Here is a 13,138-nt window from a genome sequence, read left to right as displayed (position 1 = left end):
TCACTGCTACCGACGTAATACAGCAGGGAGAGTCACCAAAAGAGACCAGAACATCAATTCAAGTACATTTTCCCGTAAGCTAGTTAGACATATATCCACTGGTCCTCTGGCTTCCACCTGCACTGTAAGTTCTGCACCCGGCCATCAAAATCACTTTCCAGAGTCCCAACTAACAACCAGTACCCAATGGCCCAAGTGCAGACAATTGCTCTAGCCGGTGGAACTGGCGACCTCGGCCGCTATCTTCATGAAGAGCTGGTGAAGGACGGGCGGTTTGCCGTGGCTCTATTGACGCGAGAGGTCTGCACCTCTTGCCTATACCATTCTCTCTCCCATAGTACCAATTCAGATACTCAACTCATTTCTACAGACCTCAGACAAGACACCCACCCCGACGCTTCCCAATACTACAATCCATAAAACAGACTACAGCGAATCATCTATTGTCTCGATTCTGAATTTCACCGGCGCAACAGCCCTCATCTCCCTCATCCGCTGCCCAAACAGCGTCTTTGTGCCTCTCCACAAGACCCTCATCCACGCATGTCTCGCGTCCACCACCTGCAAGCGTTTCATCCCTTCCGAGTGGGCAGGTGATATAGAAGAATTTCCGGATATCCCCATCTCTTATTCAAAGACCCGGGCACCGCTGCGGCGGTACTTACAGGACCTTGACCAGCAATCCGAGAAAGAGGGTTCAAAGCCACAGCTGGAATGGACATTGTTCAACCTCGGCTGGTTCATGGATTATTTCCTCCCTCCAAGCCAGTCGTACATGAAATATATTGAGGGCGAGTTCCCAATTGACGTTGCGAGCTGGGCGTATACGGTTCGCGGGACTGGTGAGGAGCCGCAGAGCTGGACGGCTGCTAGGGATGTGGCCAGGGCTTTGGCAGAGCTGCTGGCCAGCGAGAAGGAGTGGGTGAGTTCCGTTTCTGCTGATGACCACCAGGGCTTCTGTCTGGGATAGTATACTGAGCTATGACACTAGGAACGCGTCATCTACGTTTGCGGAGAATGGGGCACGTTCAATAACACCGCCAGAGTTCTTGAGAAATTCTACAGTGCGTCTTTGCTTCTTCCCATATGATTGCGTATGTAAACGGCTAATCAATCCACTGAACAAACCACCAGACCGTACTTTGACCAAAAAACACCGCTCTGCCGAGAAGATTGCTTCTGACATACGCAAGTACGAATCGCAACCGGATGTAGAGGATGTGGGCGTTGTCGAGGTGGAACAGTGGACTATCACTGGGGCGACGGCTTGTCCGAAAGAGAAGACGCTGCGGCAGCGGGAGAAATACTTTTCTGCAGTCCATTTCATGTCACTAGAAGAAATGCTCAATTTGGCTGAAAGCCAGGGCCATGTCTAGCTAGTTTGGTGCACAGAGCATTATATGGGAGCATAAGATGGGAGATAACCGGCATAATGCTTTCTTTCCTGTCAAGAGTTCATATCTTCCTTTTTTCATACTGAACTTTACGTATATGCACATTCTGATTTTAGCAACAACTAGTCCAGTCAACATGAACACTCTCATGTCTACCGTCAAGAATGTGCAGAATAACTCTTATTAGCAGCTTTGACCTTAAGACGTGATAGCCCTCCAGCTCCTGCCAAGTCTATTCCTTCCCAAGAAGATACTCTGCGTAATTCAATTGCGCCTCCAGGATCGTTACCATTTGCTTCCACCACATCGATTTGCTGTTGTGCTGACGGAATTCGCACACAGCTGATTTGCAGTCTGCCATGATTGCCCTAAAGATACTAGGCCGTATCCATCCCTACTGTCCTTAGAATTTGAAGATTGACATGCACGCGAAGAATAGGGCGGTAGGTACGACGTTGATCTTTGTTGCTCGAAGCTCTATATCGTGGGCCGGGGATGTGGTGGGCTGTCATGGCCATGCAGCACATGCGGCTACTCGTGGTCCAGATATTTTTGACCATGCCCATGATCCAATGCGTGCACCTCTCCAGCCCTGATGATAGCTATAGTGGCCCAGGCTATCATACCAATAATGCCGATTGCTGGGTTGGAGACTAGCCCTCCTGGCCGTACCAACATGGCTTCGGGAAGTGGACAGCCGATGCTGGACGGATATATACTACGGCATAAACGACCTCACCTCCCCATACAAACCTGCAAATATATCTCATCCTCCCAATCCATATAGAGATTGTATGAAAAATGACATCTCCAGCGTATGCTCACCATTTCTCCATCAAAAATCTCCCTTACGGAGTAGCCTCCTCGCCAACACACGCTGAACAATGCGCAACCCGGCTCCACAACACCGTCATCTTCCTCGGCGAGCTCCAGCAATCCGGCTTCTTTGGCGAGATTTCTCTGCCAAACGGGGCCTTCATGAATTCCACCCTAAATGGGTATGCGGCACTCCCGAAGTCCGTCCACACAGCTGTCCGCGGAACGTTGCAGTCTGTTTTGGGCGAATCCGGCCTGGATGGCCTTCCGAAGAACTCCAAGGCTGATATTACGACGGTTAAATTGCATCTTCCTGTTGAGATATCGGGTTTTACGGGTACGCATATACCCGCCAAACTACCTCTTCACAAATCCACATCACAGCTACAAAGTACTAACATAGGCCAGACTTCTCCAATTCGCTCAACCATGTCCAGAATGCCGGACGCGCAATTCTAAACGACCCTTCTCCCCCACCAGGCTTCTTCCATTTCCCAATTGGCTACACGGGGCGTGCGTCGACAGTTGTCGTCTCGGGGACACCGATAACCCGACCCTGTGGGCACTTCTACGACCGCAGCAATCCGGTGCCTAGGACGGTGGCGTATGGGCCGTCCCGCGCGCTAGACTATGAGATGGAACTTGGTGTCGTCGTTGGGAGGCCTTTTGGATTGGGATCCGCAAAGGGAATTCCTGCTACGGATGCAGAGGAGTATATTTTTGGGTTTGTAGTGCTCAACGATTGGAGTGGTGCGTCTCGTTCAGTTCTCCTTTTTCTCTGAGATAGTGTAGCTACTAGGGCTAATATGGCTGCAGCCCGCGACATCCAGGGTCTCGAGATGGTCCCTCTGGGCCCGTTGAACGGAAAGGCTTTTGGTACTACAATCTCGCCCTGGATCGTCACCATGGACGCTCTGGCACCGTTCAAGGTAGCAGGTCCAGAACCGAGGGTTGAACTTGCAGAGCACCTGAAGGACGAGAAGGAAGGGAACTTTGATATCGTGATGAAGGTTGAGATTATCCACCCACCCGCCGGGCCAAGCACGTCTCCAGCAGCAACGAATAGCAATGAGGGTGCTGGCAAGAATAATGGAGAAGAATCCGTCTCTCATATCGCCACCAGTGCCGCCAAAGAGCTCTTCTGGAGTCATCGACAGATGGTCGCGCATCTGACAAGCTGCGGGTCGGATCTGCGTACTGGGGATCTACTGGGCACAGGCACAGTGAGTGGGTCTGTCGAGGGATCGTATGGATGTCTTCTTGAGAGTACCAAGGGGGGGAAGCAGGCTGTCAAGCTGGCCGATGGAGGCGAGAGGGTGTATCTACTGGACGGGGATATCGTGCGGATGAGCGCTTTCCTTCGGGATGAGGCGTCCGGGGTTGGCTTTGGGGAGTGCACTGGAGAGATTTTGCCGGCGAAATACCCAGCCATATCTTCATAGACTGTATTATGACTTTGATAGTAGTAACCAAGGTGAAAGGAAAAGAGCCGCTTCTTCTACTTGTCCTGGTACCCATGAATAACAACCTTGATCACACTCTCCTTCCCCTGCTTCACCAGCTCAAAGGCCTCCTCCGCCTGCTCGAACCTGAACCGGTTCGTAATGAGCTTCTTGACGTCGATCTTGCCGCTGGCGATCAAGTCCACGGCAACTGGGTAGCACCCCGTGCTGTACCGGATCGAGCCCCGGATCGTCAGGTCCCGGATGCAGGCTGTCGTTATGGGGAAGACAACGTTCTCCTTGCCCATCCCTGCCTGCACATACATGCCCCCTTTCTTGACCAAATGCACCCCGGTCTGGATACAGCTCTGCGCACCAGTTGCCTCCAGGACGACATCCGGGCCCTCGCCCAGCCCGAACTTCTCCTTGATCAGCGCCGCCACTTTCTCGCTCCATGCCGTCTCCTCAACGCCCTCTGGCCTGGGGGGAGGGAGAAAGACCCCATCTGCGCCGAACGCCTGTGCAAAGTCGAGCCTTGATTGACTGATATCAACCCCGATGACCTTCTTGCATGCGTACGCCTTGGACACGGCCTGGCAGAGTAGCCCGATAGGCCCACACCCAAATACAACGACCGTCTGGTTCGGCCGGACATTACCCACTTTGGTTATCTGTACGGCCACAGCGACGGGTTCCACCATGGCGCCTTCTTCGAGGTCCATGTGGTAGGGCAGCGGGTAGCAGTAGTCTGCCTGGGTGGTATAGTACTTTTGCAGCGTCCCATCGTGGGGTGGTGTCGCGGCGAAGACGGTATCTGGGCAGAGGTTGTACGATCCTGAGCGACAGTAGTCGCAGCTGCATCATCTATATTAGTCTCTTCTACTTCTTTTTCTTCTTCTTCTTCTTCTTCTTTCTTCTTCTTCTTCTTCTTCTTCTTTTATTTTTTTTTTCTTTCGGTGAAAACCCTGGGCGAACAGGAATCGGACGTACTGTCTACAAGGAACCCCTGGTTCAATAGCAACCTTTTGTCCGACTTTTAGGTTTTTGACCGCGGATCCAATCTCCGTCACGATCCCAGAGCTCTCATGGCCGAGGACGATGGGTGACTCGAGGATAAAGTCTGCATTCACCGGTGTAAGCTCGGTATCGACGGCTCAGCTGGTAGTTTGAGAGTGGTCCAGCAGGCGGCGTACCTCCAATCCTTCCCCTCTGCCAATAATGCACATCGCTCCCGCATATCCCTGTCTGAGCAACTTGGACGCGCACATCCCAGGGGTCCTTCAGTGGGGCGATGGCTCTGTCCTCGAACGCGACGTCTTTGACTGCGCGGAGGACGAACGAGGGGTTTGTTTCCTCTTCTCGTCAGTGTTTTCGTTCAGAGCTTTCTTGCTTCGCAAATGAGGCTTACCGGCATTGTAAAAATACCGAAAGATAGAACTGGCTGCGCGTGAAAGAGGGAAAGATGATAAGGAGACAGCAGCTAGGTATGGGATATGGAATAGACGATCCTGGGGCAGCTCTCTTGCTATATTGCTGTACCACCGCTACAGTACTTATACCACTGACAAAAATAAGAACATAGAATGAGAAGGATAGATGGACTGCGATAACTCAGCTCTGCCCCTCTCCGTAAGACGTGGAGTAAGTAAGCTGCAGTAAGCCGTGGCCAGTATGAGAGCGGACGCCCCGCCCCGATGCGGAGAAGTCCCAGAGGGCGCATTGCAGGTGGTCTGATGACAGTGCGAGTTTATCGCATGTGAATCTCAGAAAGGACGGAAGTACCGGAAGTGAGTTCCTGAGCGCCCGAGATCTAGACTAAGATTGACTTTCCAAAGCGATGCGGCCTCATGGCCAGCGTAACTATCATTATGGGGCTATACTTGCAGTAACCCTACCCCGTCGATTCTACCCTACCCTAACTTATTACACTGCTCTTAGAATCCTCGCATGTGAGGCTCTATGGACATGTCTCTCACGGCCAAATATCTCTTCATAGTTTGTAAGAAATAATTACGGCAAGCCCTAGACTGTCCCGTCCCTCAGACTGCGGACGACCATGTCCACCCCGTCCACGACGCGCCCCTTTACCAGAGCCCCATTAATCGCATCATTCCGATCGACTCTTAGAAGCCCCTCTTCTAGAGTCTGCGCAATTCCTGCCTCAACATGCCTCTTCGCTAATCTCTCCCTCGCCTCAGCTAAATCCACATCCACAAACACTCGGTAGTCCACGAGTGGAGCGATATCGCGCCACTGCGGCTCATTGAGGAGAAGGTAGTTCCCTTCTATGATTACGATGCTTGTCGTGTGGTCGATGACCAGGGAGTTCGGGATCGGGTCCTTTGTGCTGTGCGAAAATGTCGGCGCGTACAATACTCCTGCCATCTCCTCTGACGATGACGATGGCGAGTCCGAGTCAGCCCATGATCGCAGAGTCCTCATAAACTGCAGAAATGCCTGAACATCGAATGTCCACGGCGCACCGCGCCGAACATACGCTTCGGTTCTCTCTTTCTCGGGGAGGGCGTCGAGTTCTGAGCGTGGGAGGTGGAAACCGTCCATGGAGAGGACGAGAGCTCTCTTCGCTATTCCATTTGTCTGACTAGTGTCATCGCTTTGATTTGCGCTTTTGTGTGAGAGCTGTCCAGATCGGTTTATTTGTGCCGCCACTGCAGTTGCGAGCGTTGTCTTGCCGGAGCCCGGGGCGCCAGCGACTGCGACGAGGTACCGGGGTTTCGGTTGCGATATAGCGAGAGAAGTTATTTTGGATGCAAGAGCGGCGTACTGCTCTTCCATGATCCCTTGCTGCCAGTGGGCTGGTCGTCGCTGGTGAGGTTTGATATCACTATGGGAGAGAGGAGATGAAGGGATGACTGGGTACACGAGAGGGCATCTACTACAATATGCCCTAGTCTAGATTTAGGTCTATCAGATACAGGTGTCCATGCATAATCCAACCTTAGAAAAGTATCCTTTGAAAGGATTTTTGGTGGCGAGCTGACGGCAGCGGAGACCATGTCCGAACAGCCCGGACAACACCCTCCGCTATGCCGTGCGGCCTTAATAGATATTCCGACCTTGACCGGCGGGGTAGCTTGCGAGACGTATGCGGCTGGCTGTACAAAAGAGATAGTCAAAAGACTAGCTGGTTGTGATTTCCAAGAAACTGTATATACAATTTCGACCCCTTCACGTCTCCGTCTACATATAACCAAAATGGTCCTCTCCCAACCGCAGAACCAGCACGTCACCAAAGCCTTCGACCTTACCGGCAAGGTCGCAGTTGTGACAGGTGCGCTCATCCATAACAAAAAAAGAGAGAGAGAGAGAGAGAGAGAGAGAAAGGGCGTACATCTAACTTCCAGAGCAGGAGGTTCCCGCGGGATCGGCCTCGAGGTCTCGCGCGGTCTCGCTGAAGCAGGCGCTGATGTACCCCTTCCATTCCGATTAAATGATTTATTCGCAATGTATGCTAAGGCCTTGTATAGGTTGCAATAATCTACAACACCTCCTCCACGGCCAGCGAACTCGCATCTCAGATCGCCTCAGAGAACAAGATAACCTGCCGTGCGTACCAAGCGAATGTCACCTCCAAGGAAGAAATCACGTCTACCATCAACAAAATAAGATCCGACTTCGGCAAGCTCGACATCGTCATTGCCAACTCAGGAATCGCATCCTCTGTCCCAGCGGAGGGATATACTGTCGAGCAATGGCGCCAGATCATGGACGTCAACCTCGACGGCGCATTCTGGACGGCTCAGGCAGCGGCGAATACCTTCAAGGAACAAGGGACCGGAAAGGGCAGTATTGTATTTACGGCGAGTGTGAGCGCGAGTCTCGTGAATGTGCCCCAGAAGCAGGCTGCTGTATGGGCCCTACCTTATTCCCTTCGCATACCCGAAATTTGTCTCTGAGTGGAACGGCTAACAGAGGTCCTACGCGTGCAGTATAACGCCTCCAAAGCCGCCGTGGTCCAACTGGCAAAGTGCCTCTCTGTCGAGTGGGTCGACTACTGTCGAGTCAACTGTATATCGCCCGGTTTCATCGCGACAGAGATACTCGACCACCATCCGAAGGAGTGGAGGGAGAAGTGGTACGATATGATCCCGGCAAAGCGAATGGCGCAGGCGTATGAGCTGAAGGGGGTATGTTGCATCTCGAACTGGGCTGAGTCTTAACGGATGTGCTAACGATTGCCGGGTCTGCAGGCGTACGTATTTGCAGCGTCTGATGCGTCGAGTTATATGACTGGTGCGGATATCATCATAGATGGCGGGTATACTCTTCCTTAGGCTTGTGGTCTGAATGAAAGATTTTGAGATAGAGGCACAGCTACTCAAAAGCCGGCAACCGATTCATGAAATCCATGATTGTTGATTCTTGCCTATACTCGCATGGTCAGCAAACGGCCACGATAACAAGGGGTAAGGTGCCCTAGAATGAAGAAATAGGAAACCGTACATAATTGAATCCCCCTCTACCCCCATTCCCATTCCCATCTCCAACGTCGGCCACATAAGCGGATACAGACTCGCCAGCTGCGTTTGCGGCGACTCCTCCGTCGGCCTCCAGCCATCACCATTTACACCAATGCCGTCCCCAATATCTGGCCCTGGTCCAGACTGCAAGTAGTTTCCGCACAGATCAGTAATCACGCGCAAGCACCTCCGTGCACTCGGATTCATGAGCGCCATTGATTCCAGCACCTCTATGGCCTGGGATATTTGGCTTCTCCAGCCCTGCGCAAGGGGCGACTGCGGGTCATTGCGGAGACAGATTACGGGGATCAGAATTGCCTGGAAGAGAAAGTAGAGCCCGTACCAGCAGGCCATCATGGTCCGATGATCGACTTGAGTCAGCCAGAACGTGCAGATGAGCTCGACAGCTTCGGCAGCGGCAGCGAGGCAGCGCTCGATGGCAAGGTCTATATCCGTGCCGACTTCCTGTCCTTGCGTTCCAGCGCCGCGGGAGCGAGTCATGACCCTTCCCACCAGAAATGGCCGATACATGAGTATCCTAAAGTTGCGATACCGCCAGCGAAGGATCGCATGGGCGAGGGCAAATTTTGGCGGCTGCACAGCAGACTCGGCGAAGTAAGGCGGTAGATTGGCCAGCCAGCCACCGATCAATGTGTCATCTAGACGAAGCAGTTCGGTTGCCGAGGGGAGAGGATGAGAGATGATCTTTGAGTAGATGGAGCTTGTGGCAATGTGGAATTGCGCCTGTGCGCGCAGATGGCTGTAAATTGTCGTTTTAGGGGCCGGGGGTGGCAGGTGCCGAGTGGCGGAGGTGATATCCTGTGCCATTGTTCAGTATTGGCCGACAAATCCAAAAACGCTATAGAAAGAGAAAGGGGTAGGTACGCTGTCATGAGCATTCATGGGAAGCTTCACATCAACACCCTCCATTGGGAAATCCAGCGGCCTTGAAAATGTGATCATTGCCCCAATATCAAAGATGTAAAGGCAATACCAGACCCGCCTCCTCATCTCAAGCGTTAAGAGGGATGCATCCCATGTAGGAAACTCTTTATGCAGGCCGATCCCCATAGCGACGCGCCTTGCGAGCCCCATATAGTTATACCCGGAGTTTGGCTTGTTGCGTTTCTGGAGATAATTGGATATGAGCGTCAGCGCTTGGACGAGGACCAAGTTTCCGGTCTCGAGCACGTCGATGGACAGCCGTTCTTTGGCGGCGTCGAAGAGGGCAAGGTCGACATCGCTGGTGCCAGTTGCGGTCGACGAAGTGAAGACGCCCAAGGCTGAGATCACGAACAGTAGGACCTGCCACGTATTCCCTAGCGGACGTGGGATGATCTCCATGAATTGGGCGCGAAAGGTTGCTTCGTGTACGATCGGGTAGGAGCAGTGGTATAGCCGGAAATAGGCGTCCACGAAGGGTTCGAGCTGGGACATGGTGTTCAGCACGAAGGGGATGCTTGCTCTGCATTCATGCTCGTGGACTTGGCCATTGCTGTCGCCAGCGTCACCATCCCTAGTTTCTGTAAGACGGAGCAGGGCCGCACCGGATGCAGAGCCTACGGCAGTTAGTCCTCACTGTACTCGCACAATGGATTGGGGCGAATGGACGTACCAAGGTAACCGCCCTCGTTTGACCGGCTCGTCAAACTGGCCATTCCATCAACGAACTTGTTGTCTCCGCTCGCCCTCTCGTCCCATTCAAAGTTGCTGCTTGACGGGGGCGTCTCGAGAGAGAACGCCGTGGTCCCAGTTGAGCGCGACTCTGAAGGCGGATGCATGATTGGCTCCGCCCCGACTGCGGCCATCGTTGAATGAGGACTCATCCGCATCTGCTGGGCGTGACTACCGCTATCCAACGGGCTGGGAAGGATTGCACCTCTAGCGTCATGGCCCACATGGGCTGACTGGAGTAAAGTGCCGTCCGCGACATCGTGGCGCAGGGTTGGCCCCGGCTGAACGGGGAGATGGCCGTCTCCCGACTCGGCAGCATTAGCGTCCTGACCAGCCCCTTTGTCTCTCGAATCTTCCAAGCCATGAGAATCTTCGAGAGCGGCAGCGTCAGGCATAAATCGTCTCAGCAACGCCTTGGTCCGCGCAAGCTCATTCTCGACCCGGGACAGGTGCGTGCGCGTAAGCGGCGTGCGCGCTGATCTCTCATACGTACACTGTCGGCTATACTTGCTGCACAATCGACAAATAGGGATTGCCCTGTCGCACTTGGACTTACGCCTGCGACATTCCCGGCAAGCCTGCTCGGCTGTACGGTGACTGGGCTCCGCCCCGGGGCCGGGAGCCCGGGCACGGGCGGCGGAAGTGGGATGCTGGCCGGGGTGCACGCTAGCGTTCATGGCGGCATACGTTTTGGATATAATCTTGTTGCTGCCCCTTGTTGCATACTATCAGGGAAGAGTCGGAAACGAAGTTGTCTGATTCTGGGATCAGCATCTCCAACTCCCCGCGCGAGGAATCTTGTGGGGCTCGGACAGTGTCCGATGTACGATGCTTACAAAGCACGCTTACATAATCTATGATATGCAACAAGATACTCCCGTTATGGGTATGCTATACAGGGTTGACGAGCTAGGTCTCGAAAATTTTCTACCATACTTTAGTTTTTGTCCTTTTTTCTCAAAAATATAGACACAGTGGCATTGAGAGAAATCCTCTATTTTACCGAGATGGAGATGGAGATCGTTGTTCCTAAGGGAGAAGACAGGACTATACACTATACCTACAGAAGATTCTAGCAAACCTGGGAAAGCAGCCGTTTCTTCCTGGTCAGTGCACTATAAAAAACATGAACCAGGGCTAGACATTCTCAGTATGCTCTGCACTTCCAACCGCGCCTTTCTTACCCCCAAGCACCTCGCTCGACGATACAGCAGCCGGCCCGTCAAAGACCTCTGCGATCTCCTCGAGGGAATACCCCTTGGTCTCGGGAAAGACAAAATATGTTACCGCAAGAACAAGGACATCGAAGCAGCAGAAGAAGATGTAATACCGCCAGCCGATATTGTCTAGTGCGACCGGATTCACAAAAGCTAGGATGATCAGACTCCCGTAGACAGACAACAGCTCCGCCGTGAGTCCCTTGGATCTTGTCGAGTACGTAAATATCTCGGTCGGGTACCCGAGCAGTAAGGGGGTATAGGCGATGTCGTAGTGAAAGTAGAAGATAAAGACGAATGCGATGACAGTCCGGCCTAGGCCAGAAGCCTGGCTGCTATCAAAGACGGCGGAGCATGCAGTCCAGATTATGAAGGAGACGAGCATGCCCGCTGCCGACCAGAGGAAGAGGGTCCGTCGACCGAGCCGGTCGACGAACAAGGCCGCGCTCAGGGCGGCGATAAAGTTGAAGATTTGCAGCAGGCCATTGATGAGCGTCTGTGTGTCTGTGTCGGTGACGCCGACGGTGTCGAGGACGAGGGTCAGATAATATGAGACCACGGCCACCCCCTGCACTGGTCAGTATACAACAGTAAAAAGTGGTAGGAAGTTGAGAGTGTATTCGAGGGCAAAACGTACATTCCACTGCGCAAAGGCACCAATGCATACTGCAATAAAGGTCCGTTTCCGGTTCCCCGGCGTCTGCACAAGTGCAGACCAGCCCGTCTCAGCAGCTTGATTATCCAGCTCTATGGTGCGCACGATCTCAGCCATTTCGAACTCGATTAGCGGGTGAGAAGAGTCTCCAGCTGTGTGGTATTTGGCGAGCAACCCTTTTGCTTCTTCAGTATGGCCTTTGGCAACGAGCCATCTAGAAACGTTAGAATTTATGCTCTTTCTCCACAAATAAAAAGGGAAAAAGGAAAGGAAAAAGGGAAAAACATTAAAGAATAAAAGGATAGAAACAAATCAAGATAAAAGAAAGAAAGGAAAAGAAGGGGAAAATGCTAGGTGGCTTACCTCGGCGACTCAGGCACAACCCACCACAACGCAACCTGCACGAGGGGAAACCCGGCCTGTATGATGCTGGGCACGCGCCACGTCCAGTCATTTGAGAGATGTTTCTGTGTTCCGTAGCAGGTCCAACTTGCCAAGATGGCCCCCAGATAGTACATCGTCCAGAAAGCACAGGTATACTTGCCACGGTGCGTCGGGTACGCCAATTCTGTGATCAGCATCGGGCTCGGCTGCACGACGAGCATACTCCCTATCCCGACAAGAACACGGCTGAAGACGAACATGCCGTACTGGACACTTGCCGCCTGGATGATGGACGCTATGATGATGACGATCGCCCCGGATAGGAGTGTCCACCGGCGGCCGATTCTGTCAGAGAGTATTCCGACCACGGGGAGTGATATCACGCTCCCAATCGACTGGGCTGCGTTGACGACGCCGAGGATCGGGCCTGTGGGGTTGTCGAAGTAGGTTTTCCATGAAGAAATGGACTGAAGACCGTTCATCAGGGAGCCTAGTCTCAGTATTAGCGATTTAAAAATGCGGGCGGTATAAGGCAGATAATGTAGGCTTACCATCATAACCTGCTACTGCAGAAGAGAGCAGTGGGATCAGAAGGATGAGATTCAGTTTCAGCAGATGGGGAATTCGCAGCCAGGTTCGATCATGCTGAGGCAGGACGGAGGCAAGCGCCTTGCCGACAATGTCTTGGTCTTTCATGGCCAAATAACAGGACCAGAATCAAGACTGCTGTTCAGAACTGCTGCGAACGAGATATGAAGAGCCGGCAGTCGGGACAATATGGTATGGCATACGTGGAGGACTCGCGTTTATATACATGCATGGGAACAAACTTCAGCCTCCGGTTTGAAAAGTTAAAAAGTGAAGTACAAAATGCCAACCGGTCACCAATCAGGTAGGTTAGGTAGTTTAGTATCAGAAATCCCTCATTTAACTCAAATGGCAGCATAATCAGCAGACACTCGCTCAACCAAGAAACCAGGACGCCCAGGGGAGGCGGCCTGGCCTGACTCGACCTCGATAAGTGGAGCCCACTACGCTGCCTCGTATGGAGCAGTCAATCGACTAGCGCTTTCTC

General features: G+C 52.8%; 7 protein-coding genes across 7 annotated transcripts; 3 read left to right on the top strand and 4 right to left on the bottom strand.

Annotated features, from left to right (window-relative positions):
• Positions 1-186: 186 nt before the first annotated feature.
• BDW70DRAFT_160759 (uncharacterized protein) lies at positions 187-1,376 on the top strand (the record flags this gene model as incomplete). The annotated part of the gene is made up of 4 exons (XM_073740894.1): positions 187-300; positions 371-922; positions 992-1,064; positions 1,135-1,376. 4 exons carry the CDS (start codon positions 187-189, stop codon positions 1,374-1,376), a joined length of 981 nt encoding a protein of 326 aa, XP_073595172.1.
• Positions 1,377-2,195: 819 nt separating this feature from the next.
• Positions 2,196-3,652, top strand: BDW70DRAFT_160758 (fumarylacetoacetate hydrolase family protein; the record flags this gene model as incomplete). Its single annotated transcript, XM_073740893.1, has 3 exons — positions 2,196-2,547; positions 2,619-2,960; positions 3,027-3,652. 3 exons carry the CDS (start codon positions 2,196-2,198, stop codon positions 3,650-3,652), a joined length of 1,320 nt encoding a protein of 439 aa, XP_073595171.1.
• Positions 3,653-3,708: 56 nt separating this feature from the next.
• BDW70DRAFT_160757 (NAD(P)-dependent alcohol dehydrogenase) lies at positions 3,709-5,066 on the bottom strand (the record flags this gene model as incomplete). Its single annotated transcript, XM_073740892.1, has 4 exons — positions 3,709-4,507; positions 4,643-4,772; positions 4,846-5,005; positions 5,061-5,066. The coding sequence occupies 4 exons, from the start codon at positions 5,064-5,066 to the stop codon at positions 3,709-3,711; spliced, it is 1,095 nt and encodes a 364-aa protein (XP_073595170.1).
• Positions 5,067-5,674: 608 nt separating this feature from the next.
• On the bottom strand, positions 5,675-6,448 carry BDW70DRAFT_160756 (phosphoribulokinase/uridine kinase family protein; the record flags this gene model as incomplete). The annotated part of the gene is made up of 1 exon (XM_073740891.1): positions 5,675-6,448. One exon carries the CDS (start codon positions 6,446-6,448, stop codon positions 5,675-5,677), a length of 774 nt encoding a protein of 257 aa, XP_073595169.1.
• A 420-nt stretch (positions 6,449-6,868) lies between these two features.
• BDW70DRAFT_150917 (SDR family oxidoreductase) lies at positions 6,869-7,947 on the top strand (the record flags this gene model as incomplete). The annotated part of the gene is made up of 5 exons (XM_073739230.1): positions 6,869-6,944; positions 7,023-7,081; positions 7,141-7,521; positions 7,603-7,800; positions 7,864-7,947. The coding sequence occupies 5 exons, from the start codon at positions 6,869-6,871 to the stop codon at positions 7,945-7,947; spliced, it is 798 nt and encodes a 265-aa protein (XP_073595168.1).
• A 40-nt stretch (positions 7,948-7,987) lies between these two features.
• Positions 7,988-10,484, bottom strand: BDW70DRAFT_160754 (transcription factor domain-containing protein; the record flags this gene model as incomplete). The annotated part of the gene is made up of 4 exons (XM_073740890.1): positions 7,988-8,039; positions 8,117-8,952; positions 9,019-9,692; positions 9,749-10,484. The coding sequence occupies 4 exons, from the start codon at positions 10,482-10,484 to the stop codon at positions 7,988-7,990; spliced, it is 2,298 nt and encodes a 765-aa protein (XP_073595167.1).
• Positions 10,485-10,944: 460 nt separating this feature from the next.
• On the bottom strand, positions 10,945-12,759 carry BDW70DRAFT_150915 (general substrate transporter; the record flags this gene model as incomplete). Its single annotated transcript, XM_073739229.1, has 4 exons — positions 10,945-11,592; positions 11,662-11,893; positions 12,043-12,553; positions 12,615-12,759. 4 exons carry the CDS (start codon positions 12,757-12,759, stop codon positions 10,945-10,947), a joined length of 1,536 nt encoding a protein of 511 aa, XP_073595166.1.
• Between the last annotated feature and the right edge of the window lie 379 nt (positions 12,760-13,138).

The sequence above is a fragment of the Aspergillus foveolatus genome (assembly GCF_047715535.1).
Source record: "Aspergillus foveolatus strain CBS 279.81 unplaced genomic scaffold BDW70scaffold_30, whole genome shotgun sequence".
Classification (NCBI taxonomy): Eukaryota; Fungi; Ascomycota; class Eurotiomycetes; order Eurotiales; family Aspergillaceae; genus Aspergillus; species Aspergillus foveolatus.
Note: the sequence above shows the minus strand (reverse complement) of the source record. Positions and strands in the feature narration are given on the sequence as shown.